General features: G+C 39.1%; 1 protein-coding gene across 8 annotated transcripts in view; it reads left to right on the forward strand.

Moving 5' to 3' along the window:
- st6galnac (ST6 (alpha-N-acetyl-neuraminyl-2,3-beta-galactosyl-1,3)-N-acetylgalactosaminide alpha-2,6-sialyltransferase) overlaps window positions 1-21,786 on the forward strand; it is a 29,049-nt gene extending 7,263 nt beyond the window's left edge. For 7 of the 8 annotated variants that reach the window (XM_072666980.1, XM_072666985.1, XM_072666984.1 and 4 more), the window contains exons 3-10: window positions 3,807-4,062; window positions 8,868-9,033; window positions 10,334-10,508; window positions 12,082-12,220; window positions 12,866-12,969; window positions 13,888-13,971; window positions 15,067-15,166; window positions 18,871-21,786. In XM_072666980.1, coding sequence (XP_072523081.1) covers window positions 3,807-4,062; window positions 8,868-9,033; window positions 10,334-10,508; window positions 12,082-12,220; window positions 12,866-12,969; window positions 13,888-13,971; window positions 15,067-15,166; window positions 18,871-19,041 — 1,195 coding nt within the window. In that variant the 3' untranslated portion in view covers window positions 19,042-21,786. The remainder of the gene's footprint in view (window positions 1-3,806; window positions 4,063-8,867; window positions 9,034-10,333; window positions 10,509-12,081; window positions 12,221-12,865; window positions 12,970-13,887; window positions 13,972-15,066; window positions 15,167-18,870) is intronic. The other variant, XR_011978198.1, reaches the window with a different exon arrangement.
- Window positions 21,787-25,752: the final 3,966 nt, after the last annotated feature.

The following is a 25,752-nucleotide window of genomic DNA, read 5'->3' on the forward strand; positions in this document are numbered from 1 at the left end:
TGCTGCTTCTAGTTTCTTCTTTTCTTCTGCAACATCTGCAAATAACTTCCTTGAACCTTGGCTGTTGGCAAGAACCAAAATGTTCATTAACACATTTGCATGGTTTCATACATTAAAGCTTAACTAGTCATGTGATACTTGGCACCACGTCACATTCTTGGTTTGTGATTAACTTTCGTGAAGGTTGTGAGAGGAGTTCTCTTTATATATAGTTGCAGGCAAGCAAAAACCTTGTTTCTCCAACATGTCAACTTTTATATGAGAAAGAAAACAGTTGTAACTTAATGAAAGTCAATTTAAAAAGAAATTTATTTGTTAAATATTTTGGAGCATTTCTATTGGGGGAAATTCTGAGACAATATAAAGAACTATTGCCAAATTATATAAAAATGGTCAAATTAAAAAAACATTTTAAAGGTTTTTGTGTCGCCCTGACTTTTTGGTGTATAGGTGTCTATACATCCAAATGTTTGTGGACACCCCTTTTAATCAATTAACTCAGATAAACATGAACCTATTGGCACCATGTCTAATGCCACATGCAGGCTAGAGAGGTATAAAGCCCCCCAGCGTTGAGCCCCACAGCATTGAGCCCCCCCAGCTGTGGAGCAGTGGAACTGTGTTCTCTGGAAAGATGGATGTTGCTCCATCTTTTGGGATGAGTCCTCCAACATCCATGTCATCCAACATTCATGTCATCCAACATCATGACCTTTCTAACGCTCTTTTATCTGAATGCAATAGAGGAAAGGGCTGAAGTGAGGTACACTATAAAGCCTCTTCAGTGGATACTCAGTCTGTGCAAGTGTGAAGAACCTCTGAAAGTTTAAAAGTCCTCTAGGTCATGTTTTTTTTCCCTAGAACTGTACAGCCCAGCCAAGAACCATCTACATTTATGGAATTGCTTCTGTTCCTGTCCAGTGCCCCTTGCATTTAAATCATGTTACACAGGAAGGAGAATGTAGTCTTCAGGGTCTCGATCAGGGATTCCTATTAATGTAGTGTGGTGTGTTGGCTTAGCTGGGAAATCCAACCCCAGTATGCCACTGGGGAGGCAGTGTTGTTTCCCAGTACAGCCACGCCACACAGCCGACAATGTTTTATCATACAGCGATGTGTAACAGTCTCTTCCCATTTAGAGAACCTTCTATTTATTGAATTTTCAGTCTTATTTAACCGAACTTGTCTCAAAACCTCAACAACTAAATCTTAAAGCAAATATTCCAGTTTAGTGCGTTCACACTTTACTGATATAACAGCTGCTATTCTTTCCTCCATGGCCTCCACGCCTCCTGTGATGTGTTTATTTTTCCCCCCTCCCTGCTCTGTACATGAGGCAAAAAAAAAACCCCACAGCTCCCTGAAATCTCCACTTCTCTGCTCCTATAGTTAGTGGTTATAGTTATATGGTTCTTCGTATAGAAGAAGTGGTTCTTCTTCTAGTTAGTGGTTCTTCGTATATTCTCTTTAACCTCTGCAGTTTTATGGTCAGCGTCTAGCTGCTCGTCAGATAAGCTTTTGTGTTCTGCTACAAACAAGACTGGCATCCTGATGCTCATTTGTTTGGTTTGCAAGCATAAGAACAAAGCTCTGATTGGTCAGTATGTGTTATATTTGAACACATCTGTAAAACGCATAAAGTAGAGCAGGCTCTAATAAAAAAAAAAGGAATTACGCAGCATAGCAGTCCGTCAGTTTCAGACGCTGTGTGAAAGACTCTGTTTTCTGCTTCTCATCATCCCAAAGTAATCCCAAACACATTCAATGATGTTGAAGTCTGGACTCTGGACCGATATGTTTGATCTTGTTCTTGATGTTTTTCTTTTCTGTCTTCTTTTCTGTTCTGTACATCTGTTCAGACCCACAGTGTTGAGTCATCTTCTCGCACTGAGAGGATGGACAGAAGCTCTTGTGGATGTTTTTACATCTGAAGTGAGATCCCCTCACCCGTTTATCTGGTGGCAGCAGTTTTGGGGGTGGTCTGCCAGGTCTTTGACAGTTATTGGAGGTCCCATTTCTATTGGTCTGTTTTGGCCTTCACCCTCCTAGCATTGGTAGCACCGTATGACGGGAGAGTTGTACAGTGTGTGCAGAATTATTAGGCAAGTTGTATTTGAGAGGATTCTTTTTATTATTGAACAACAACTATGTTCTCATTCAACCTAAAAGACTCATAAATATCAAAGCTTAATATTTTTGGAAGTTGGAGTGTTTTTTTTTTTAGATTTGGCGGGGAGGATATCTGTTTGTGCAGGTAACTATTACTGTGCAGAATTATTAGGCAACTTAATAAAAAACAAATATATACCCATCTCACTTGTTTATTTTCACCAGGTAAACCAATATAACACAACATTTATAAATAAACATTTCTGACATTCCAAACCAAAAACAAATCAGTGACCAATAGATCACTTCCATCCATAGATTCTGTCAGTTGCTTGATCTGTTTACGATCAACAGCAGACACTACAGCCTCCCAGACACTGTTCAGAGAGGTGTACCGTTTTCCCTCCCTGTAGATCTCACATTTTATGAAGGACCACAGGTTACAGGTTCTCTATGGGGTTCAGATCAGGTGAACAAGGGGGCCATGTCATCATTTTTTCTTCTTTTAGACCCTTACTGGCCAGCCACGCTGTGGAGTATTTGGATGCATGTGATGGAGCATTGTCCTGCATGAAAATCATGTTCTTCTTGAACGATACCGACTTCTTTCTGTACCACTGCTTGAAGAAGGGGTCTTCCAGAAACTGGCAGTAGGTCTGGGAGTTGAGCTTCACTCCATCCTCAACCCGAAAAGGTCCCACAAGTTCATCTTTGATGATACCAGCCCATACCAGTACCCCACCTCCACCTTGCTGGCGTCTGAGTCGGAGTGGAGCTCTCTGCCCTTTACTGATCCAGTCTCGGGCCCATCCATCTGGCCCGTCAAGAGTCACTCGCATTTCATCAGTCCATAAAACCTTAGAAAAATCAGTCTTAAGATATTTCTTGGCCCAGTCTGGACGTTTTATCTTATGTTTCTTGTTCAAAGGTGGTCGTTTTTCAGCCTTCCTTACCTTGGCCATGTCCCTGAGTATCGCACACCTTGTACTTTTTGATACTCCAGTAATGTTGCAGCTCTGAAATATGGCAAAACTGGTGGCAAATGGCATCTTGGCAGCTTCACGCTTGATTTTCCTCAATTCATGGGCAGTTATTTTGCACCTTTTTTTCCCACACGTTTCTTGCGAATATCCTGTTGGCTATTTGCCATGAAACGCTTGATTGTTCAGTGATCACGCTTCAAAAGTTTGCCAATTTCAAGACTGCTGCATCTCTCTGCAAGACATCTCACAATTTTTGACTTTTCAGAGTCCGTCAAATCTCTCTTCTGACCCATTTTGCCAAAGGAAAGGAAGTTGCCTAATAATTAAGCACACCTTATATAGGGTGTTGATGTCATTAGACCACACCCCTTCTCATTTACTTGATTGGTAGTTGGCTTTCAAGCCTGTAGAGCTTGGAGTAGGACAACATGTATAAAAAGGATGATGTGATCAAAATACTCATTTGCCTAATAATTCTGCACACAGTGTAGTTAGTCAGTGAAAACTGAGGCGAAAATGGCCAGGGGGAAATGAATAAATAAACAAACAACAATCATAATCATAGAAATATCTCCTGAACAATTGAAAATTAATTTATTTTTCCTTGGAAAAGAAAGAAATGAAGGGTCTCTTAATCTGTATTTTTTATATTTAAGCTTGCACAGCACTTTATTTCTTTAATTCAAGGAATTTTCTTATTTTTAATACCTCTAGGCTGCCGGACTCCCAAAATGACCGAAATACGTCCTTAGACTACCTGCCAACCCTCAAGCCTGATTTGATCCTTGCACATCAAGAAGACCAAAGGGAAGACAAAAAATACACCACGCAAGCTGTTGGGGGAATTTCCTCCAAGCAATCAACAAAACCTGTGTCTAACAGAGCCAGCACTCCCCAAGAACCTGTTAAACCTACAGAGCCAGACATTTTTGGAGACCAATACGCCACTGATGGTGTTCCCTTCCAAACTGTAAGTTTCTACTTTTGCTTTTAATCTGAGACTTGGGTTGATCTGCAGTTTTCAACATTCAAATATTTGTTTTCAAAACAGTATCAGATATCTTCTGTGTACATCAAACAAGCTCATGGTGCCAAACCCTAAATATACTCTCCCTTCATTCCAAAACCCCTCCACATAAGAAGATAAGAAGATGGTTATTATCAAATGAGATACCTCACTGATCCTTCCCAAACAGTACAAAAATGCTCCAGTCTTTAAGGCAACCCAACATTACTGCCAGAAACTCGTGGAAAAGGCAAGGCAGGTTCATTTCTCCAGCACATCTTCTACTCAAAGGCAATATAAAGTGCTTTAAAAGCAAAATAAAAACATCTTAAGATGCTGAAATAAGGAGTAATGTTTAAAACAGATGAGGAAGGTCACCACCTGCAAGACTGCATCATCATCAAAGCTCATGTTCATTGATGGGAATGGCATGGGGAATATTCCGCAGCCAATTTAATTAGATATTTGGTCAGCAGTTTGTTGGCATGTTTAATGATCATGGGTGGAACAGGTACATGTAATTATACTCCTGTGAATACAATGTGGCCTAGTATGTGTGCATTGCATTTCTTCAGTATTTGACATTGCTCTTTGATGTAGATAAATAGCCAGTATGTGACTTCGGTTGGTTGGTGACCTAGACGTGGTTTTAGGTGCTATGTTGTTTTGGCTCCAATTGAAACACTCTGCTTTTCCTTTTTTGGTGAAAAAAAAGCTCTGCTTTTATTGGCTGATTTGTGGCACTGTGACTGCTCACAGCATTGCATAGCTTTAACCATGCACTTATCTCCAGGTCTTACTGGATAGTGGTGGTGTTCTCTTGCTGTGTCCTCTAAGTTTGATGTGCTATTGTAGCAGGTCAGCTTTTAGCCTTGCCACCACTCATTTCCCCAGTGTTTAGCTTTCTTAAGTCTTACCGTTAAAAAAAATAAGCCAGTGCTTTCCCTTTTGATGTATGTTTAGCTCCAGCTTGGTTCAGATGAGGTAGTCTAGTTCATTTTCTGGGGAGCAGATGATGGTGATAAAAGCTGATAAAAGCGACTCGCTTTTAGCCTAGCACAGAGTCCCGTTTGCTTCCCTGGCTTTCACTGAATTTGAGCTCCTCTTCTGCGGATGCTGTTGCAGGAAAAGCCATGGTCGTGAGACCTGGTTTATGTAGCAACTCGTATTCCCATAAATAGCAAAGTCTGGAAGTGATGTGCTGTTTCAAAGTCCTCATGGGAAGTCCTTTCACTCTGCGGCCAGCTTTGCAGTGCCACCAGGCAGTTATTTACAGTCACAAAGGACCAGGCTTCTGTCTCTATGAATGAGGAGACATGAAAATACTTGTAACTAAAGATCAAATTACTGTTTCAAAAATATGTTTTGAATCACTGATAAAATCTGATGAAAAGACGTAGCATTCGGCTCAATAAGACCCAAAAAACTTGCTTGTTTTACCATTGTTTTACCATTTCATCAGCTCTGACTAGAGCTTTCAATAGTGGACTGAGTGTATGTCAGTTTGGGGAGGGAAATGTAATGAGTTAAGACTGGAGTTGTAAAATTGGTCTGTTTTACACCCGTTTTGGTTCTGCTGATTTGTTTTTCAGTTAATGAACCTTAGGATTATTATTAATAATAATAATAATAATAATAATAATATGTTGTTGTTGTTGTTGTTGTTGTTGTTTCACTATTATTTACCAAACTTTCATTATTGAATTATACTCTGGAAAAGTGTTTTTTTTTTTCATTCTGGGGAACCATTTAGATATTATCTTAAAAGATCAGAGATTAAAAATGAATACTTTTACCTTTTACCTTTTACTGAATTATATATTTAAGACCCAGCGCTGCTCCACAAGACCATCCTTCATGCAGACTTGAACTTCAACTCTGTTTGCACTACCAGCTCTGATTACTAATTTCAACTAATTTTTTTTTTTGTTTAATGACTGTTCACATGCTATCGGGATTATGGTGAAACTAGGTCCTGCCTCGGAAGTTGGTACTGGAGGGTTCATACGAATCAGTACTGGATGGTACATAATTCTGTAGTTTGAACAGTGCAGCTTCTTATAATGGTGGTTAGTGCTATATATATATATATATATATATATATATATATATATATATATAGCAAATTACTACTGTCATTGAGGTGCAAGTCATTAATGCGACAATGGCCACCATTTTTCATGACTCTCCACTTAAAGCGTGATGTGCTCGTAATTCCAGATTCACAAATGGAAGGCAGGATCTTCCAACTAGCATGTCAACATAGCGTTAGACTAGGGTTTGGGCGTAAAACCAACAAAAAGGTAGGTCTCCCTTCATCCTGTTGGTTCACGTCCCTGGTGACCACTGGCTTACATTTTAGCTTCAAAGTACCAGTCGGCCAAGTTCTTATGTGTTAATTATTACTATTAATACATCCATACAAATTCTGATCAATGTAAAATGAAACTGACCTTTATTTATCTAATTGATAATTTGTGGATCAGTCTTGCTTAGTTGCTGAATCACAGACTTCATATAGAATACACAATGCACTCAAATACAATCCTTAACTGGATACTTTTTCCCTTTATATCCTTGGTTCCAAGGTTTCACATAAGCACAGCCTTTTCTTTGCCTTTTCCCACCCCTGTTAATGCTGTATGTGCTCATAACCACAGGAATGTGGATTTTGGAACCCTGTTGAAAACCAAGTGAATTAGTCATTTTAATATGAAGCAAACGTCTCTGCAGTATTCACTAATGTTCCTCACCAAAGAGCTGAGCTCAGACCCTGTGCAAGGGCAGGGTGAGTCTTCAGGTAATCTGGTAGAGGATCCTGTTCTGATGTGGCAGACTGGAGGTTTGAACATTAAGGCGCCTCTCAATATGTTTGGATATGCCAACAGGACAATAAAAGATACATTTTACAACCATTATTCAGTGTGTCTGTGTGTACTTGGTGTGGTCCATTGGTCTACACAGTCAAAATAACTCCACCCTGGTGTGTTTTCCCCCATCTGCAATATGTGGTCTGGAATAGGACCCATATTTGCAAATGATCTCAAGAAACAGTCAATGATTAGCAGCAACCGCTGAAATTATGTCCCTGATTTTGTCCCTGTTGTTTTGCTACATGGATGGATGTTGCGTAAGCCACACACCTGCGCGTTCAAGCAGTTATCCGCCATTATTTTGAATGGCTTGTTTGTTCTCTAAGTTAATAAAGGGAATGTTGTATTTTGTCACTGCCATGCAAAAACTGTCTCTCCAAAACAGCAACTTTACAGGAGAGGGAAAAAAACCTCTGTAACTTTCAATGGAAGTATATGTAAAAATATTCTGTTTCAAGTCATTTTGGAGCATTTCTATTGGTCCATCGTAATCGTGAAATTTCAGTGACACAATATAAAGAACAACTGCCAGAGTCACATTATGCCAAAAAGTGAAAACCGGCAAAAAAGGATGACTGTGTTGATAACCATGCGAGGCTCAAAAAGTGAGAATTCCAAACAAAGCTGTCAAAAAGGAGATCTTTTGGACACGTCATCCAGCCAGCGTGAACTCCAACTCTCCTGGCGCTGTCAGGGGAAAAGAATGTGCTGGCTTCATCCACTGACCAATCCTAAATCAACAAAAGCAGTGTATGGCTCAGACGTGACTTAAAACACTGAGGAATCATGTCTGAAAACACAGCCTTTCTACAGATGGCTTTTTGTTCTGCTGCCTCCACGATGACTTTATTCTCAGATAAGCATAAAAATTTGGTCGATTTCGTAAACACTTTTTGTTTGACCTGTGGTAGAAAGCTGGAAAAATGTGGGGAAAAAAACCAAGCAATTCTTACAAAAAACTTATTAAACTTACATCGATTTATGTAGGGGGGGGGGGTGTCTATTTATGTGGCATTATTTTGCAAACGTGTTTATTTGGTAATCTAAGCAAATGTTCAGTAATTATGCTTCAGATGCTTTGTAGAGCATTTTTTCCACATTTTCACCTAACAAATTCAAAATCATTTAATCAGGGGTGCTCAAACATTTACAAAAGTATCTTCAGTTTGCCATAAATGATTACGGAATGCAGAAAGTAGGACCAATCTAAATGACTATTACAGAGAAATATAATTATTATAATATAATGCACCGATAGGCTCCTGGAAGAATTTCTAAATTGGTAGGGAATCTTTTTGATGTTATGTAAAGGTTATTTAAAATTTTATTAATGATTCTTCATGCTTCTCTTTTTATTTTTCTATGATTCTGTAAGCAACCATTGGTAGAATCATCTTTTTAGAACACTTTGAGGTACCTTTTATGTACAAATGTTTCTGCTGTTCAATAAATACATTATCAGATATCAGTTTAAAATATCAGTCAAATCAGCCGACTGATGCTGCTTTGGTTCTGATCTCGTTGTGCACCAATAAAATAATTGCATTCATTCCTGCACCAAGCCAAAGAAAAACATCATGTTAATCAAAGATGCTCTTTGGAAACTAAATTTGCTTTTACTTAACTTTAACTTTTCTTTCATCAACCCTTTAATTGTTCGTTAGCATAGATGGTTTAGGTGTGTAGATAAAGTTGGAGCTACAAGAAGTTCTCAGATAGACTTGCTTATGTGTTTTTGACAAAATATGATTGTTTTCAATGTGGACGCCCACATAGATGAAAAGATATGGCCAACACCTCGAAACCTAAATGTGTCTATTATGACTAATTTTACAAGTAAAATGAAATGTTACCTTCAACGTTTTGCTGACGGAACTCATTCATTCTGCATTTCAGAGCTGTCCCAGTAGCATTCGGAAGAAGCTGTCTCAGACGGCCTTCGCTGAAAGGTTTCTGGGGAATGTGCCGGTCTTACAGTGGGCTAAGCATTTTTCCAAGAAGGAATACCAGCGGTTAAGCCGCTTTCCAGGAGCCCACGGATGGGGCAGTGTGGATATTGAAGGTGAGTGCTCGCTACATGGTTGGATTATTCTTGTATTGAAATATCGATCAAGTCTAAACATTTGTTTGATACTGATATGATTCTGATCCCATGTGGCACCTGCAAAAATTCATTATGTTGACCACCTGTTTTTTTTTCTTTTCTTTTAGAAGCTCTTTAGATACATTTGTAAATGAGTCAAATAGAATAATTGGAATACTGATTGAGAAAGAAAAAATATTTTACTTGATTTTTCTACTTAATAGAGTATTAGAGTTAGGCCTTCAGTTTGAAGGCAAAATAGGTAAAAATACACCTCTACAATAATGCCGATTTCTTCTGTTGGCACCATGATAGCACTGATACACATGAGTATTTTTGGTTGTTTTAGTTTGAAGTTTAAAAAAGGAAATCTATTTATGTGAAGCTTGTTACAGATATTGTATGTAGATTTCTTAGTATGCTGTTGTACAGTCACTCTTTCAGTAAAGAGCCCTGCAACAGAGCTGATGCCAAGTGATTTTAAACTTGGTCACCTCTAAAACTCTTTTCAGAGACAGTGACTTATCTTAAACTTTCATAAGATCTCCTACTTAAAGTATGGCTTGTGCCTCAATTTGACCCATTAACATTTGTGTTATTTGGTGTTAATTGGTGTTATTTGTAACTGCCTAACCATTTTTTAACTTTTATATACCAATTTATAATAATATAGTGTCATGCCTTATCATAAGCCACCGTGCCAAGCATGCGAGAACCCATGACTGAGAATCTGCTATAACAGTCTGAAAACTGTCGTGATGGTCTTGATCACAGTGGGGATTTTAAACTGGAAGGTTGCTACAGCTTCACTGCATTTTCAGATTCGCAATTTTACCCACCGAATTGCAGCAGTTATAAAATGAAGTCATGTTCAGCAGGTGTGTTGTTTTAGGTACTTTCTAAATGATCACAGCAGCAAAAGGATTTCATACTTTGATTGCAGACACTTTTTTTAAATGCTGTTTTCTGTTGCTTGTTTGTTTAGTCACTAAATAATCTTTAATAAATGAACACTTATCTAAAGAGTATATTAAGGCAGTTAAGCTGTTAGGAATGTGGGTGGGAAACAAGGACTTAACCAGAGATGACTAAATCTTACAGCTGTTGTGTTGCAATAACCTGCTTAATCTCCTGAGGATGAGCAGACAGTATGTAAACACTGGTACAAAGACTTGGCCAGCCCTTCAATATTTACTATCCCGGTGCATGCCAATAGTCAATATTTGATCAAAAGAGCTAATACAATATTACTGAATTGTATGTTTTGATGTCTTTACAGTCCTGAACAACTCACTGGCCATCTTGAACACCTCAGCCAACTGGCAGATGTTTGATGACTGGGAGAAAAGAGAGAACCGGTCACGTTGTATCCGCTGTGCTGTAATAGGAAATGGAGGAATCCTGAATGGGTCCATGAAAGGCCAGGAGATTGACCAGCACGATTATATCTTCAGGTGAGATGTTTAAGAGAGTCTTTTTAGGAGTGCACATTTATTTATATGCTATAAGGACAAAAGTATTGGGACACATGCTCATTAAATGTTTCTTCTGAAGTCAGAGTCATTAAAGTTTTTGTTTTTTGAGCATTTCCACTGCTCTGCAGCTCAATGTTGGGCAGCTTTATACCCCTGTAGCTCACGCCTGGCTTTAGGGATGGTGTCAACTGGTTTATATCTGCTCCAGAGAGTCCTATTCTATTGGGAATGCTTCCCTACAGAGACTAGACAAGCTGTATGTGTGCATTTGCTCATCAGTGTCCCCAATGGGTGCAGCTGAATGCATTCTTTAGAAGAGGTGTCCACAAATATTTGGACACATAGTGCTCCTAAGTGTACCCTGGTGTTCTCAGTATCTTGCCCTGCCCTTCTTGTTATCGTTGCCAGGTGATCGTTACTCTTTCTCTTTAGCCCTTTGTTTTAGTCAGTCCTTATTGATTATTGGTGCTCTTTTCCAAGTCTTAAACATAGACTTTAGCCCTTGACACATCTGAAGATTCCTCATATTTTAAAGCCTAGTTTGTGTTCAGGTAATATAAGCCCATCTCAGATAGTAAACAAATCCTTCAGAGGGATCTGGCCTGCTTGAAGATGGAAAACCTGGGCTAAGTGCATGCCTTTTAACACTGGGTACCAATGGAAAATGTGAAAAGGGTCATTTTGGCCTAAAACTTTAATATTTCATATTCTAGAATGGGAAATATTTTGCAGACCAACAAAAGAGAAACAACTGTTCATGAATAGGACTAAATGATCTGCCTCTTAAAGTCAAGTAAATCACCCAGAGTTAACCATTCCTTCTAAAATCCCAGTGATGGCAGATGGGCCTTAACACAAAAACTCTACAAACTGTTCTTAAAGGTGCAGTAGACCATCACTTGAACCCAAAACACTGTAACCTATCAGCCAAACACACTCTGCTCTTTCTCTAATGAATAAATTACTACACAAACATTACAAACACAAAATCACTTGAACAAGGCATTATGGGAGGCACCATGTAAATTAACTGCAGAACATTACTGGTCATGTTATGTAATATTTTGTAGCTCAGCACCACGCCCCTCAGCCCTGTGGGTTTTATGTATTTTTGTGTTTATTATTAATCAGTGTTTTCTCACCATAATACCCAGCATGCCTTACACACACATCATAAAACTGATGAAATGATGAACAGTGAGTTAAAGCCTAAAAAGGTGTGATGGTAGTAACATTAGCTTTCTTGCACAATTTTTAAAACGGCCTGTACCCATGACCCATGACATGCCATGACTAGCTTGTCAAAGTTTTCTCTTCTACCGTTAAGTTACAACATCAGAAGGGGGTGGAGGAGATCTTGTCTTTAAACTAGTACAATTCACTCTAGAGACTCACTACTGTCACTTCTATAAGAAGTGAGTAGGCATGTTTCTAACAGACATAACAATACTCACATTTTTCATTTTAACTTGAAAGGTCTCTCTTCATCAGTAATGTAAGGTAGCCCACTGTGTGAGGCCTGCTAATTTGTTTTCATTCCTACCTTGTTTAGGGTGAATGGCGCGGTTATTAAAGGCTTTGAGAAGGATGTCGGCAGGCGCACATCCCTCTACACCTTCTCCACCAACACCTTGCGCAACTCAATGCGAAGCTACGCTGGTGTGGGTTACGTGGGCCCTCCTGTGGATAAGGTAACAAGCCATTATCTTTATTCAATCAATTTCTCTTTAATCAATGTTTATATATATATATATATATATATATATATATATATATATATATATATATATAAAAATTCTAATAACACTCCTACAGAAGGTGGTGTGGTTCTCCATCACTGTGTTCATTAGAACATCTCCAAAGTTCTCATAGTCTAGTATTATTCAGAGTTCTCCTCAGATCAACACCTGGTTTGGTGGTAAATCAGGGCTTAATGATGGTAAATCAGGTGAGCTGCTGCTGCTGCTGCTGCTGCTGCTGCTGCTGCTGGTGAAATTGAACATAACCACGCTGTGCTGGCTGGACTGGGGGGCTTCCAGGAGAAACCTGTAGGAACCGAGCTCTGTTCTTCAGACTAGCTCACAAGATCTCACTACTTTCTTCAGAATGAGAAGCTCTTGTTACTTTTACTGTATTTGTTTTCCTGCATTTCTGCTGTAAAAACTCTTATTGCTGAGAAAAATAGTTTCTCCTTAATTAAGTGCTTCATTTTATTGGTTGCATTGGTTGAAAATAAACATGAGGAAAAAATGTAACACTATTCTATAAAGTTTAGGGACATAAGACCAGAAAAAGTACAGACTTGATTGTCACACTCTTTTTTTCCTCCCATCTAGGAGACCAGATATGTGTTTCTGCCTGATCATGACCGTGACTATATCCTCATGAGGGCGGCAGCCACACACACTCCGATTACACAGGGGCCAGAGAAGAGTCCTAAGTAAACAATTTTGTCAAGTCTAACAGAAAATATGCTGTACAGACGTTAGAGACCACCCCTCATTTACATCGTTTCCAGTCAATGCAGCCATTAACGCATAAGAGCCCACACCCAGTTCTGACTGTTGTTCAAAATATTAAATGAATTAAGTTAATTTGGCAGCTTATTAGTGTTTCATATATGGGTTAAACTCCAGATGCAACATATGTCACAGCAGCAGTTTCATAATGTGCATTTCATCACTTTGTTTTAGAAATAGGGTCTGAACTAATTAAATGTCATATTACGTTTAATTAAAGTGTGTGAATTGTTGAATGTGTTGGAAGCAAATCATTCACTGTTATAACACGCTGGTTTAGTCTCAAGCACTAACCAAGCATACCAGCATTTTGCAAATGAGGTTGCATGTTCACACACTCACTGACTGTCTTGTTACGCAAAGAGAACGTTGCGCATGTGTCACTTCATGAGGTCGTCAAACTGTCAATGTATCTGCAGAAATCAGTAAGGAAATTTAGTCAAATTTCATTCCTAAAGCAGTTTCTGCTTCTCACCATCCAAGTCAACCCAAACACATTCAGTGATGTTGAGGTGTGAACTCTAGAGTGATTAGGCCATTAGTAGCTTTTATGGCTTTAATGTTTGATTTGATCAAATATTCTTCTTATTTGTCTGTTTGCTCTTTACTTTATTATTATTACTTATTTCTTTTACAAGTGGATTACCTTCAGTCTAATCTTCTCAGAAATATCACCCGAACAATGAACAACTTGTACTTGAACTTTGCTGTTTTGACTGGATATGAATGAAGTGTTCTTTACCTTTTGCACAGTGTTGTAACTATCCCTGATGGTGTGTGTTTTCAGCATTTTAATGAAATTATTTATTCTAAGACAGATTCCTGTTCTTTTCCCTCAGGCCACCTCCTTATTTTGGAGAGGATGTGACAGTAGAGAAATTTAAAATGTACCATCCAGACTTCATCCGTTACCTTAGAAACAGGTGAGAGATACAGTCTGAACAGGCTTCTGTTGGATAATGTACAATATTATTGTGATTATTTATGATTATTTACTCCCTGGACACTCTATTTATTAGAACCCCGTTCGTTTCATATCTCCACCCTTACTCTAAATGGTTCCTTAAGTGATGCCATTGAAGAAGCCCTTTTGGTACCATAAAGAGGTATGTTTGGAGATGTGTGGAGGAGCATTCTAATGCTTTAAAACTTTGGTTCTTTATCAATTGAAAGGTCCTTCAGACTCACTATTATCTCCATTACAAACATGATTCTTTCTAATAATTGTACAACCCTCCCCCTCCTTCCAATTGGGTTCTGCCAACTTACCCACCTGTTGGTAGCTCCTCCTTAGCAATGTGTGTCCGGAGCACTTAGCAATGCTCCGGACCCTAGGAGTTGTTGCTGGCCAACATCGCCTTAGGAGTGATGAGGGGAGAGGGCTGTCTACCCTCACTGGAGAGAGTTTGGCCAGTTGTGCTCTCTCAGACTCTGGCTGCTGATGGCAAAGCGGCATGACTCGGGATTGCTACCCCCCAGCCATACTGGCAGCGCATTAGACCACTGAGTCAAACATGATTCTTTATGAAAGCAAAAGTGTTTTTCTATGGAATCCCTCAAAGAACCATCTGTAGCACCCTACTTTTTAAAGAGTGTTCATGGTGTGCAAATTTTTATTTGTGGACAGTTTGTGGTAAAACTAGCCCTTCATCAGTGGACAGTTTTAGACTACAGCACCATACTTTCTGCATGGTAATATACTCTGAACCTAACACTGACTAATTACTGAAATGTTCAGATTAGTGCAGCTGTTGTACACTCCCGTATACCAGTGTCCCACACTACCCAGCCTTATGTCTGTATCACAGCTGTTGAGAATGGACCTCTATACAAATAATACATGGACAGTGGCCCTGTGTTCTGATGCTGGAGCTCCCACGGTTGACCTCTATTGGAGTGTAAAACTGTATATATGGACACAGAAGTGGAGTCTTTTGGCCAAAATGCTGATTCTCTCTCTCTCTCTCCCTCTTCCTCTCCCTCTCCCTCCCTCTCTCTCTCTCTGTGTTCTGCTGTAGGTTTCTACGTTCACACATGCTCAGCACCAGATACAAAGACATCTACAGGCCATCAACAGGAGCTGTGATGCTGCTGGCAGCTCTTCATACCTGTGACCAGGTGAGATCTCTCTTTCTCAATCTTTACAATCTGATTTACTAGAGCTGAGCTCTAGAGTGAGCATCCCTCCATTGGTACTATGGTGTGTATGATTAAGATATTTAGTTTTAGTTACGGCAATAAAATGAACTGCGACAATCAAATGCATCACTGCACACTTTACCCCTAATTAAGCTTTAATATTCATGCAGAGTAAATATAGGTTGTGATTAGAGCTGTACCCAACTCCAAATTCTGTCAGTCTGTTCAGATTTGTGGACCATTGAGACAGACAGCAGCATGTGTTTATGTTTAAAATTAAAAAACTCTTATACCTATTAGAATCACTTCTTCAACAGGATCAGTCGTCTACTGTTTTTCTCTTTAAACATACAAACTCATAAATACTCAAATAAAATAACATGTTTAGATTTATTTTAGGTAAACAAATCGCCACTGAAATAATAATAATAATAATAATAATAATAATCTTTCGTCTTCTACAGGTTTGCAGCAACTATTTATTGCAGTAATTAAGTATTTCTCATTAAATATGAATAAATCTTAGATGGAAACAAATAAATAATCAAACTCTTGTGATTTAGATTCTGAAATATTTAAAATGAAAAAGCAAACTTTACCCTGAACAACAAGCAGCTAATGAGTCTAAAAGGAAAGACTGGCCTGGCCTATAGAAATCACAGGGAAGGTGTGTGTGGTCATACTTTCCTGTGTTCGGACAGGGCCAGCAGAGATTTACAGAACACATATCTTTACCCAGTCCTGCACATAAAGGTATTGCCTGCAGTAAATCTGCACAGATCATTTGAGGATGGTCATGTTCAGTGTTGTTGAATGATGAATGAATTCTTGCAGAAAGAACTCAGTTTATCTCAGAACTCAGAACGCAGTTTATTAGGATTCTCCTTTAAAAGTGTCTCCCTACTTTGGACCTTTTCTGAAACCTCGTTATTATTAGCCTAACTTACCACTTCTGAGCTTCAGCTCGCCTCAGCAGTGAACCACCAGCATATGTTGTCACATAGATTTCCTTGAAGGAATCGAGCCAGACAGCCCTATAAGATAAATATACAAATATACTTCCATTATTTATAATTTTGTTAAAATGTCATCCTTGTGCATTTTTGCCCTTTTTAATTGACTTTCAGGAGTCAGAAGAGAGAACAAGCTTTAAACTTCTTTAAGAATGACCCTCAGTCTCTAAACCAATCCAACTTCAAGGCTTCAATGGTTTTAGGATGATCATGTCCTCCTGTGTTGACCGTAGCAGCAAGTTATGCATTTTGACACTCCCGTGTGAATGATCAACCACTCCGCACTCCATGCAAACAGCCACCAGCATGTTTTTCTCTTAATATTTAACCAAGAAAATATCTGTGAATGTGGTGGAGTATCCTTTTTTTGCCAATCTGATCTGAGTCTCTTAATGCTGAGAATTAGCCGATACAGGTCCGATCTTTCTTTTTATGTAATTAATAGAGTCCCACAGTGTAGATCAAATGAGCTGGTGTGTGTGTGTGTGTGTGTGTGTGTGTGTGTGTGTGTGTGTGTGTGTGTGTGTGTGTGTGTGTGTGTGTGTGTGTTGGTACACCAATATCTGGACCAATATCTGTTGTTGGTCTACTGGTGTGAAGTGGGAGAATGTGCTGTGTGTGTATTGGCCTCCACTTGGTTCTGAATGGGCTCTTCAGTGCTGGTTTATAAACAGAAAAAGGTGTGCGGTTCTCCCGCTGGTAAAACAGAGCATCTCAGTGAGAGTTTTATAAAGGGTCAAATATTATGTAAATAATATTATCGTTTCCATTGTTTGTTTTTTAAATAAATAATATTCTTTTATTTATATTGTGTATATAGTGGTAATTTATCTACGTTTTGCATCTGAGTGTCTTGCTATCTTTTGCTGCTGTGACACTGAGAATTTCCTCACTGTGGGACTGATAAAGGATTATCTTATATTATCTTGATATTATGGTCTGTTTTCATGTTCTACTGTAAACTAGCTCCACACTGCAGACTCTCAACTCTTTCATTTACCTTCTGTAAAAGTGTACACTGCTGACGACTGGACAGTGATATTGTTGGTGCCTCAAGGACACCATAACACGCTCTGAACACTAAAATTAAAATAGCAGATGTCCGATCCATTAAAATATGCCTGGACTAGCCCCGATCCGCTGGATCAGATTGGGAAACCCTTAACAAATATTTTTTAATATTATAAGTTTAAATACAAATACATTTTTAATAGCAAAAATTTGTGGATGGTTATAAATTTAGGGGAGCTTAGTGATTACCTGTGACAGTATAACATACTATAATACACTGGAACACCTGTTCTCTTTGAGGTGTCCTGGTGAGACGGATGTGTTTACACTGCTATAACGTGGCTCAAATGCTTCTCGGACCGCCTCCTGAAGTGGATTGAGTGCTAAGATTTGTATCTGGTTTAAATGAGTCTTGGCTGTGTTTACACTTGCAGTTTTTATGTAGCTTTGACTTATCCATATATTTTCATAATACTCAAGATGCATGGAGTGACCAGGTTGGCTCTCATGATGGCTCTCTGTATATTAGAATAGCATCTTTATTCATTTCTGTGTTTGTATCTCTGGTATCCTAGGTACATATGTAGTCCACGTGTTTAGGAGCTTAAACCAAATATATTAAAACAGCTGTACAAACATCACACTCAAGGTCACACTACAGAACTGTAGCTGGAGCTTGTAAAACCAGAGCTGCTCCGCATATTAAAAATGTAGTGTAGAACTGGGTTAACCACTTGTTTGACTAAGATGCAGTGCCGATATTTCAAAATCATCTCATGCTTAATATCACAGAATACCTGTGTATTTTCAGAAGCACCTACAAATGACCCCAGTCATAATAATTAAAAAAAAAATTTAAAAGGAAGGATTTTAGCAAAAACACTATAGCAGAAATTATAATTTCAGATTTTTGGATAAAATGTATCTATAATGTCTTTTTTGTTGTATTTATAGAATAGTCAAAATATTGACCAATTACTACAGGGAAGACCTGGCTCCTCCACAGTCACGCTGTATCAGACTGATTCTGTTCAGGTGGTCTACTGTGGCACAACCCTCGGGGAAGAGGCGTGGCCACTGTGACCCAGCATTCAACAAAGCACAGAGACGGACACAGATGAGCTCAATCCCAGAGCAAACCCCGAAGGGACCTTTTTACCCCACTCGTCACCAACACCAAAACCAAACTCCAACAAACATAGTTCTAAGACCCAAAAGGGGCTCTACTGGGCTCACTGGTCCCTTAGAGCTTAGTGTCTCTGCTCCCATGTGTTCCTGTCCCTAACCTTTTTTATGGTCCACCTGGGGCTCATTGTTCTGATCAACCCCAGGTGAGCAGCATTAGGGCGGTAAGTCCTCCAAGTTGTGAGGTGGGGCCTTCATGGATGGCAGCAATGAGCCTTAGGTGCCCATGACCCTGTCGCTGGTTCATTTTTCCTGCTTTTGACACATCACCTTGGCACATCAACTTGAACACATGAACTGACTGTTCACTAGCTGCCCAATCCTTGACAGATGCTGCTGTAGATTAAGAGAATCTGTGTGTTTTTCCATTTCAATTGTCAGTGGTGCTAATGTTGTGGTTGATCAGTGTACAGTTTGCTCCTTAATTCCTTTATAATTAATAAAGCATTTTCTGTTTGTTTGTTTTTGTAAAAGGTGAGCGCATATGGCTTCATGACATCGGACTTCTCCAAGTATTCAGACCACTACTATGACAAAACACACCATCCAGTACATTTCTACGCCAACCACGACTTGCGGCTGGAGCTGATGCTATGGCAGCAGCTGCACCAGGCAGGGCTGATAACGCTCTACATGCGAACGTGAGCGTGCAGTGCACAATATCTGTTGCAAACTCTAAGCCAAGGTGTTTCCTTTTCCCACCTGGGACGTGCAGTGGAATAAGCTGAGGAGCAAAAAAAAAAACCCTGATGCTATACGGCTGCTGGAGTTGGCCTAGCCCAGCTCTACGTGCTGTCGAAGGTGAAGGCAAGACTTCTGTTGTTGTTCTTTGTGTTTCTTTTTTCTTCCTTTACTTCAAGATTTTTATTTATTGACCGTTTAACTTGGGAGACCGTGAACCCTTGTAATGTTGCTCAGGAACTGTGTTTGTGTTTTAGAAGGAATCTGGTTCCTTTCCTACTCCCCTCAGTTGGGAGGAGACTGTCCTCCCAACACACAGCTCACGCTGTGAGCTGTGTATCAGAGCTGCCACGACTAAACCTCCTGCCTCCTGCTGTTTATTAACTTGTACTGGACACCTGCTCTCCTACTCTACTCTCTAATAACCTTGAAGGACTGAAGGGAATTTGGAGAGATAAACGACTGAGTTGGGGGCAGGAGAATTTCGTAGTGAACACAGGATGTGCTTTGCGAGATCTGAACTCCTTCGTCAGTTGGATAAACTGCTCCAAAGGAGGAGCAAGAGCTCCATTAAATGGTTGAAATAGGATAGTAATGGTTGGCACTGACTGAAGCCAGAGAGTGAGTGAATTTGGGCCAGTGGGTTGGCTGTGTGGGTTGAACCTGTCCAGTAATTTCAGATCAGGGCAAGACCGCATGAAGGAGGAACAGCCAGTAAGACCTCTGATACGATCTGTTACTAGAGGATGCCTTAAGATGAAGATGCCTTACGATTTAAGTGCTGAATTGATTCCACATTCGTGAGAGTGCGGTTTTGTATGTGTGTGTATGTGTGTGTATGCGTGTGAGACTAGTCTGACTATGTAATATTTCTTACGTTGAGATTGTTATAATTAACTTATTTCTAGAGCATTTTTCTCAAGTCATTTTATCTGTATAATGTCTTTTTCCACTGGCTGATAATTTAGCTTGTTTTAATTGGTCCATATTGTCCCATATACATTATATGGACAAAAGTATTGGGACACCTGCTCATTTATTGTATCTTCCAAAACCAGATGTATTAAAAAGACTTTATGCTGCTTTTGTTGGAGTAATTGTCTCTACTGTCCTGGGAAGGCTAGACCAGACAAGATCATTAGTGAGATCTGGATGTTGGATGATCACCACCCCAGCTTATCCCCAAATCATCCTAAAAGTATTGAATGGAGCACCACCATCATTCCAGAGAACACAGCTCTTCCACTGCTCCACAGCTCAGTGCTGGGGGCTGGGGGTTATACCCCTCTATATCTCACGCCCGACATTAGGCAGCATGGTGTCGATAGGTTCATGTTTATCTGCTCCAGAGAGTCATTAGCTTAAAGTACATCAATAGAACGTTTTCTGATATACGAGAGAATTTCGTATATTAAACAGGCTGTTTTAAATGAGCTTGATTCTGATTGGCTTTATTGGGCTTTTTTTTCTAAAAGCAGTCCAGGCTGAAACACTCCTTATAATTTTAGAGTAAAGAGGTGGGGCTTAGCTGCTGTGGAAGTTTGTTAGCTTCACATGAATATTGAATTTAAAGTGGGCTTTGTTCCATATGTAGACTTTATTATTAACAGCACATTTTGTAACCTTGACGTTTACACACTTCATCAAAGCCTTTTCTTCTTAAAGCATGAAAATATTTAGCTTTTAAGCAAAATTGTCTGCAGTATTTCTTGAAATGAGCAAAATGAGCAGCAGTGGAAAAAAGAAGTACAGCTGTAGTTAGTCTGATCGTATTCTCAATCTCAAAATAAGAGCATTTTACATGTTTAGACTAGATTTTGACGATATTCACTTGCCAGCAAGAGGCGTGTGTGTGCATGTGTGTGTGTGTGTGTGTGTGTGTGTGTGTGTGTGTGTGTGTGTGTGTGTGTGTGTGTGTGTGTGTGTGTGCGTGCATGCTGGAGCACTGTGCAATGACTTACCAGTTTTCTAAAGTTTTAGCAGAGATACATCACACTGATATAATCAACCAAAGACATTAAATCACTTCAGTGAAACCTTTTAACGTTTTTGGTTTGTTTGGGTTTGTTTTTTTTTTATTTTAATGGCGATTACTGTAAACTCGTGATTAATTTGAGAAAGGAACAGTGAAATGAGTATGTAGTTGACATGGTTACTGGTAGACTGTGAAGAACACTTTTACCGCAGTGGGGAAAAACACAGTGAAAACTTTTGATTCAGTTGATTCAGTGATCTGCCAGTGAGTACAGGGCTTCACTGGGCTTCACTGAGGTTCACTGGGCTTCACTGAGGTTCACTGGGCTTCACTGGGCTTCATTGGGCCTCACTCTTGGTGTCTTGGTGTCGGTTTGGTTGTATAAAGTGCAATATGTGACCTTGGATGAATCTTAATTGATGTGAACTTGAGCATTTTTCCTTTCTTGGCTGTCCCACACTCTTAAAAATAAAGGTGCCATGAAGAGCACTTCGGACGATCCCATAGAAGAACATCTTTTGCTTCTCTTCAAAAGAGATATTCCCAATATTTTCTCTCACAGAAGAATGAAATGAACCACAATGCTTAATGCAGAAGGCAGACATGCAGTGAGTCTTGCATTGTTACATACATACTGAGACTGAGAAAAGTATTTTATCTGTATTTAGACACAATTCCTTTGATTCTCACCTCCAGGCTGTTTTTTTTTTTTTTTTTTTTTTTTTGATGAAAAATCCAGAGAGTAAAAATCTACCCAGGATTTTGTTCCAACTGCCCGGGCGCTGAAAAAGTGGATTTTTACTCTGGATTTTTAATTTTTTTCATTTTGTTGACCATGTTGTGGTTAAGGGATTACATCTTGCCTCCAATTTAATTGATGTACACATGCCATTCTTTTAACATATGAACATGTAACAACAATGTAAAGTGATTATTAATTATTATAAAGTATTAAATTATAATGAAAAGCTAAGCTGTAGCAGTGCTGTCCAGGCAGCTGGTGGGGTTTTACTTTCTGGATGTGATTTTTTTTATTTTGTTTTAGACTTTTTATACAGCTTTAATACAGCCTTTATTTAGCTCTGCACATTTTGATTTCAGTGTAAAATAACCTTGTAAAGGTTAAAAAAACATTCAAGTAGTGTGACTGTTCTGTACTCATTTTACCTTTGGATCTAACAAATAAAACATTTACCTAAGACCCATTAAGCATTTTTAGGGAACCACAATGGCTGTTCTATGACATTGTATTTATAATAATAATAATAAGAAGAATTACAATAATAAGAATTACAATAATAAGAATTATGCAATTATTATTATTATTATTATTTTAAATCACTTTATTTTTAAGAGTGTGGTCCGGACCACTGACATTTAAAAAGTATTTAACTAAATGTTTAGGTCCAGAAAGTAAAATTCCTCCCCATAACAGCTGATTTTTATTTTTTTGCTGAACTTCTACTCGGACCTGGATTTTCTACCTTTAGGTTTTGTTGACCATGTTGTGATTTAAGGGATTATATTTTACCTCTGAATAATTGATGTAAACTATACAGTTCATTAACTAGTGTAAACGATGCAACAGCAGCCTCAATCCTGGCAGATCTACTTTCTTTTACTTTTTTTAATTTCCTCAAAATTGACCTGAAAATGTTTAGGTTTTGTTGACCATGTTGTGATTAAGGGCTTATAATTTACCTCTTATTAACTGGTGTAAACAATACACGTCATATAAAAGTAATATAAAAAATTATTAATGATACCTTTAAGTAACTTATTATAAAGTAGTTGAAGCTTCAGTAGGTTATGAAACAAATGAAGGGCAAAAGGGTCTAAATCCTGAATCTGAATAAATCTTAATAAATGTTTTTGTATCTCTCGATGTCTTGCTGTCGTGTGTGGTGACATTGTCTATTCTTTTAAAATTGACTTCAAACCATTACAGAAACAACTGATATCTTACGACAAGCAGTGGCTGCGTTGATGGTACAGATGCTGAAGTGGTGGACAGCTTTTGCCAGTACTCGCCAAAATCAAGAAGTATTTGGACACCTCCGCATTCACTGTTTCTTCTGAAATCAAGGATTGTAAAAGGGTGTTCATTCCACGTTGGATTGAGTAACTGTCTCTACTGTCCATTCAGCAACAGGAGCATTATTGAAGTTAGGATGTTGGATGCTCACCCAACTCGCAAGAAAAGTATTAGATGGAGCACCAGCCATCAATCCGGAGAGCACAGTGTGGCTCAATGTTGGGGGGCTTTAAACCCCTCTAGCCTACGCCTTGTATTAGACATGGAGTCCTATACAATTGGCAATACAAGATAAGCTGTGTGTGTGCGTGTCAGCTGTCAGCAATAGATGCAACTGAAATGCATTCATTAGAAGAGGTGTCTACAAACATTTGGACAGTTTCCCAGACATGGATTAAGCATAGTCCTGCACTACCCTGTCCTTTTAATGGGGGATCCTCATTCAGCTTGTTGTGTAGTCCAGGATTAGGCTTAATACTGGTCTAGGAAACCAACTCATAGTGCATGTAAAGAACTAAGAAAAGACAGTCATGCTTGGAAAAGCTGAATGTGAATGAGGATGAAGATGGTCAGCAAGAAAAAGGATGGATACGCTCAGAGAAATCCTCAACAAGCCATTAAGAAGCCTAAAGACTCAAAGAGAACATGGGACATTCTGCAGAAAGACTCTATGGTCAGCTTTCGTTTAGATGGTCCTCTGTAGATGATCAGCTCATCTTCAACTAAATTCACCTGACCTCTATAAACTTATAGTAAACCAAATCAGCCTTAACATTAAAACCACCTGCCTCATACTGAGTAGGTCCCCCTTGTGCCGACACTTGCTTTTGCTGACAAAGTGTCTACAGTAACAATACTGTGAGTGCTGAATATTGCAGTATGCTCTATTATTCAATATCTGCACATGCGCCATTCAGTTAACATCTGAAATGGATTCAAGGAACCAATTAAATAAAAAATCAAACAAACCAACCCTGCTTCTGTCAACTTTCACACTTCTCCCCACGTTCAGTTGCCAACACTGGTTTCATTTACAGCCCTTCTGACATAGTCAGTTCACACAGTTCTGTGGAAAACGATGATGCATCACCTCCTGTTTAGATAAAAGTTCCATGCTCTTGAGATAATATTCCTCAGAATCCATGAGGACCTCCTCCCTCTTCAAGGGTGTGTTATTAAGCAATCTCTGTCAAACTGTGATTCTGAGGAAGATAGGTGTGGTTGGTGTGGTGCAACAGATAACACCACTATCTGCCACTGAACCGGAGACTGAGGTTCGATTCATGGTATGGGTGGCTATGCTGCGCTACACCAATAAGAGTCCTTGGGCAAGACTGGCATGTTTCTCACCCGCCCCTTTCAGAAGGGTTTTATTTGCCTATATTATTTATGCAGAAACCTGTCTTGCCAAACCTGTATGCATTGATCTGTAATGTGTTGCTCATCAGCACAGGGTGTGCTCTTCTTCGGCCTTGGCGTCAAGGAGGAGAATATGGTGAAATGTGAAATCCAAGCTGAACAGGTGAAGAAATGGCCTCTGTCAGGTATATTTGCATTGACACGTTTCAGAAAGCATTGGGCTGAAGTGTCAACCCCATAAAAAAAGCTGACTTTGGCAAGAGGGAAGGGTGTAATTATGAAAGCCACATTATTGAAAACAATTATAGCCACACAGTTAACGTCTCTAATCCAAATCCATATCATTTAAATTGTTTATTACAGAAACCGCAGGCATGTGGCCTACGAAGCGCCTATGCTGACAACAGCGAGACAGAAGCTATTATAATACACACACACACACACACACACACATAAACTGTTGAGAGGTGTCCTAGTTTTATGTCTCGTCAGCAACTTTCATGTAGTACTGAACTCAATTTAAACCATACACCACAGTTTGTGAGCGAGCCTGCACTGCCCTTTAATGACCTCTTGGGGCAATTTCATGTAAGTACATCCATCCATCCTTCTCTCCAGGCTAAAGTGAGTGACTAAAGTGAGTATTAACAATTGTGTGCAGATTCAATTCAATTATTTATTTCATCTAAAGTTAAACTAGCAAAGTATCACCTTCCCAGTTAACCGGACCAATGCCCTTAACAACACCATTTGATTAGGCCCGTCCACACACACATCCAGATATTTTTCAAAATGGAGAACATGCTATTATTATTACTCTGCCTTTTTTTAAACGCCTGTTTGTCTAGATCAAATTACTTAAAACAAGTAAAACATGTCTATATTCTTACAATTTCAACAATGCAAGTCCATAAACCACCTCAGTAAACACTCTTACAGTAGAATCAGAAACTACATCATACAAGTCCCATACTTAAGTACGAGTAGTCCAGTTTAAAAATACTTAGATAAAGGTTGAAGTGTGTCTTCTGACATCTTTGACTCAAGTAAAAGTATATAAGTACTCACTCCTAAATGTGCATAAAGTAAAATAAAAAAGTAAATGTATAGTAAAAGTTTATTTTATGACTGTGTAAACTTTAAATGCCAGACGCAAATTCTTCGGTCTAGTTGCGGTGCCAACAATGTGGTTGAAGGAAGAGGGCCACAGCACGTTTACAATTAGACTGATCCGTCTGGGGTTGAGTTCTGTTTTTGGTACTTTTGGCCCAAGCTGAGAAAGGCCCGTCTCCCTCTACCCATCCTC

The sequence above is a fragment of the Salminus brasiliensis genome, chromosome 22, assembly GCF_030463535.1.
Source record: "Salminus brasiliensis chromosome 22, fSalBra1.hap2, whole genome shotgun sequence".
In the NCBI taxonomy this organism is placed as follows: Eukaryota; Metazoa; Chordata; class Actinopteri; order Characiformes; family Bryconidae; genus Salminus; species Salminus brasiliensis.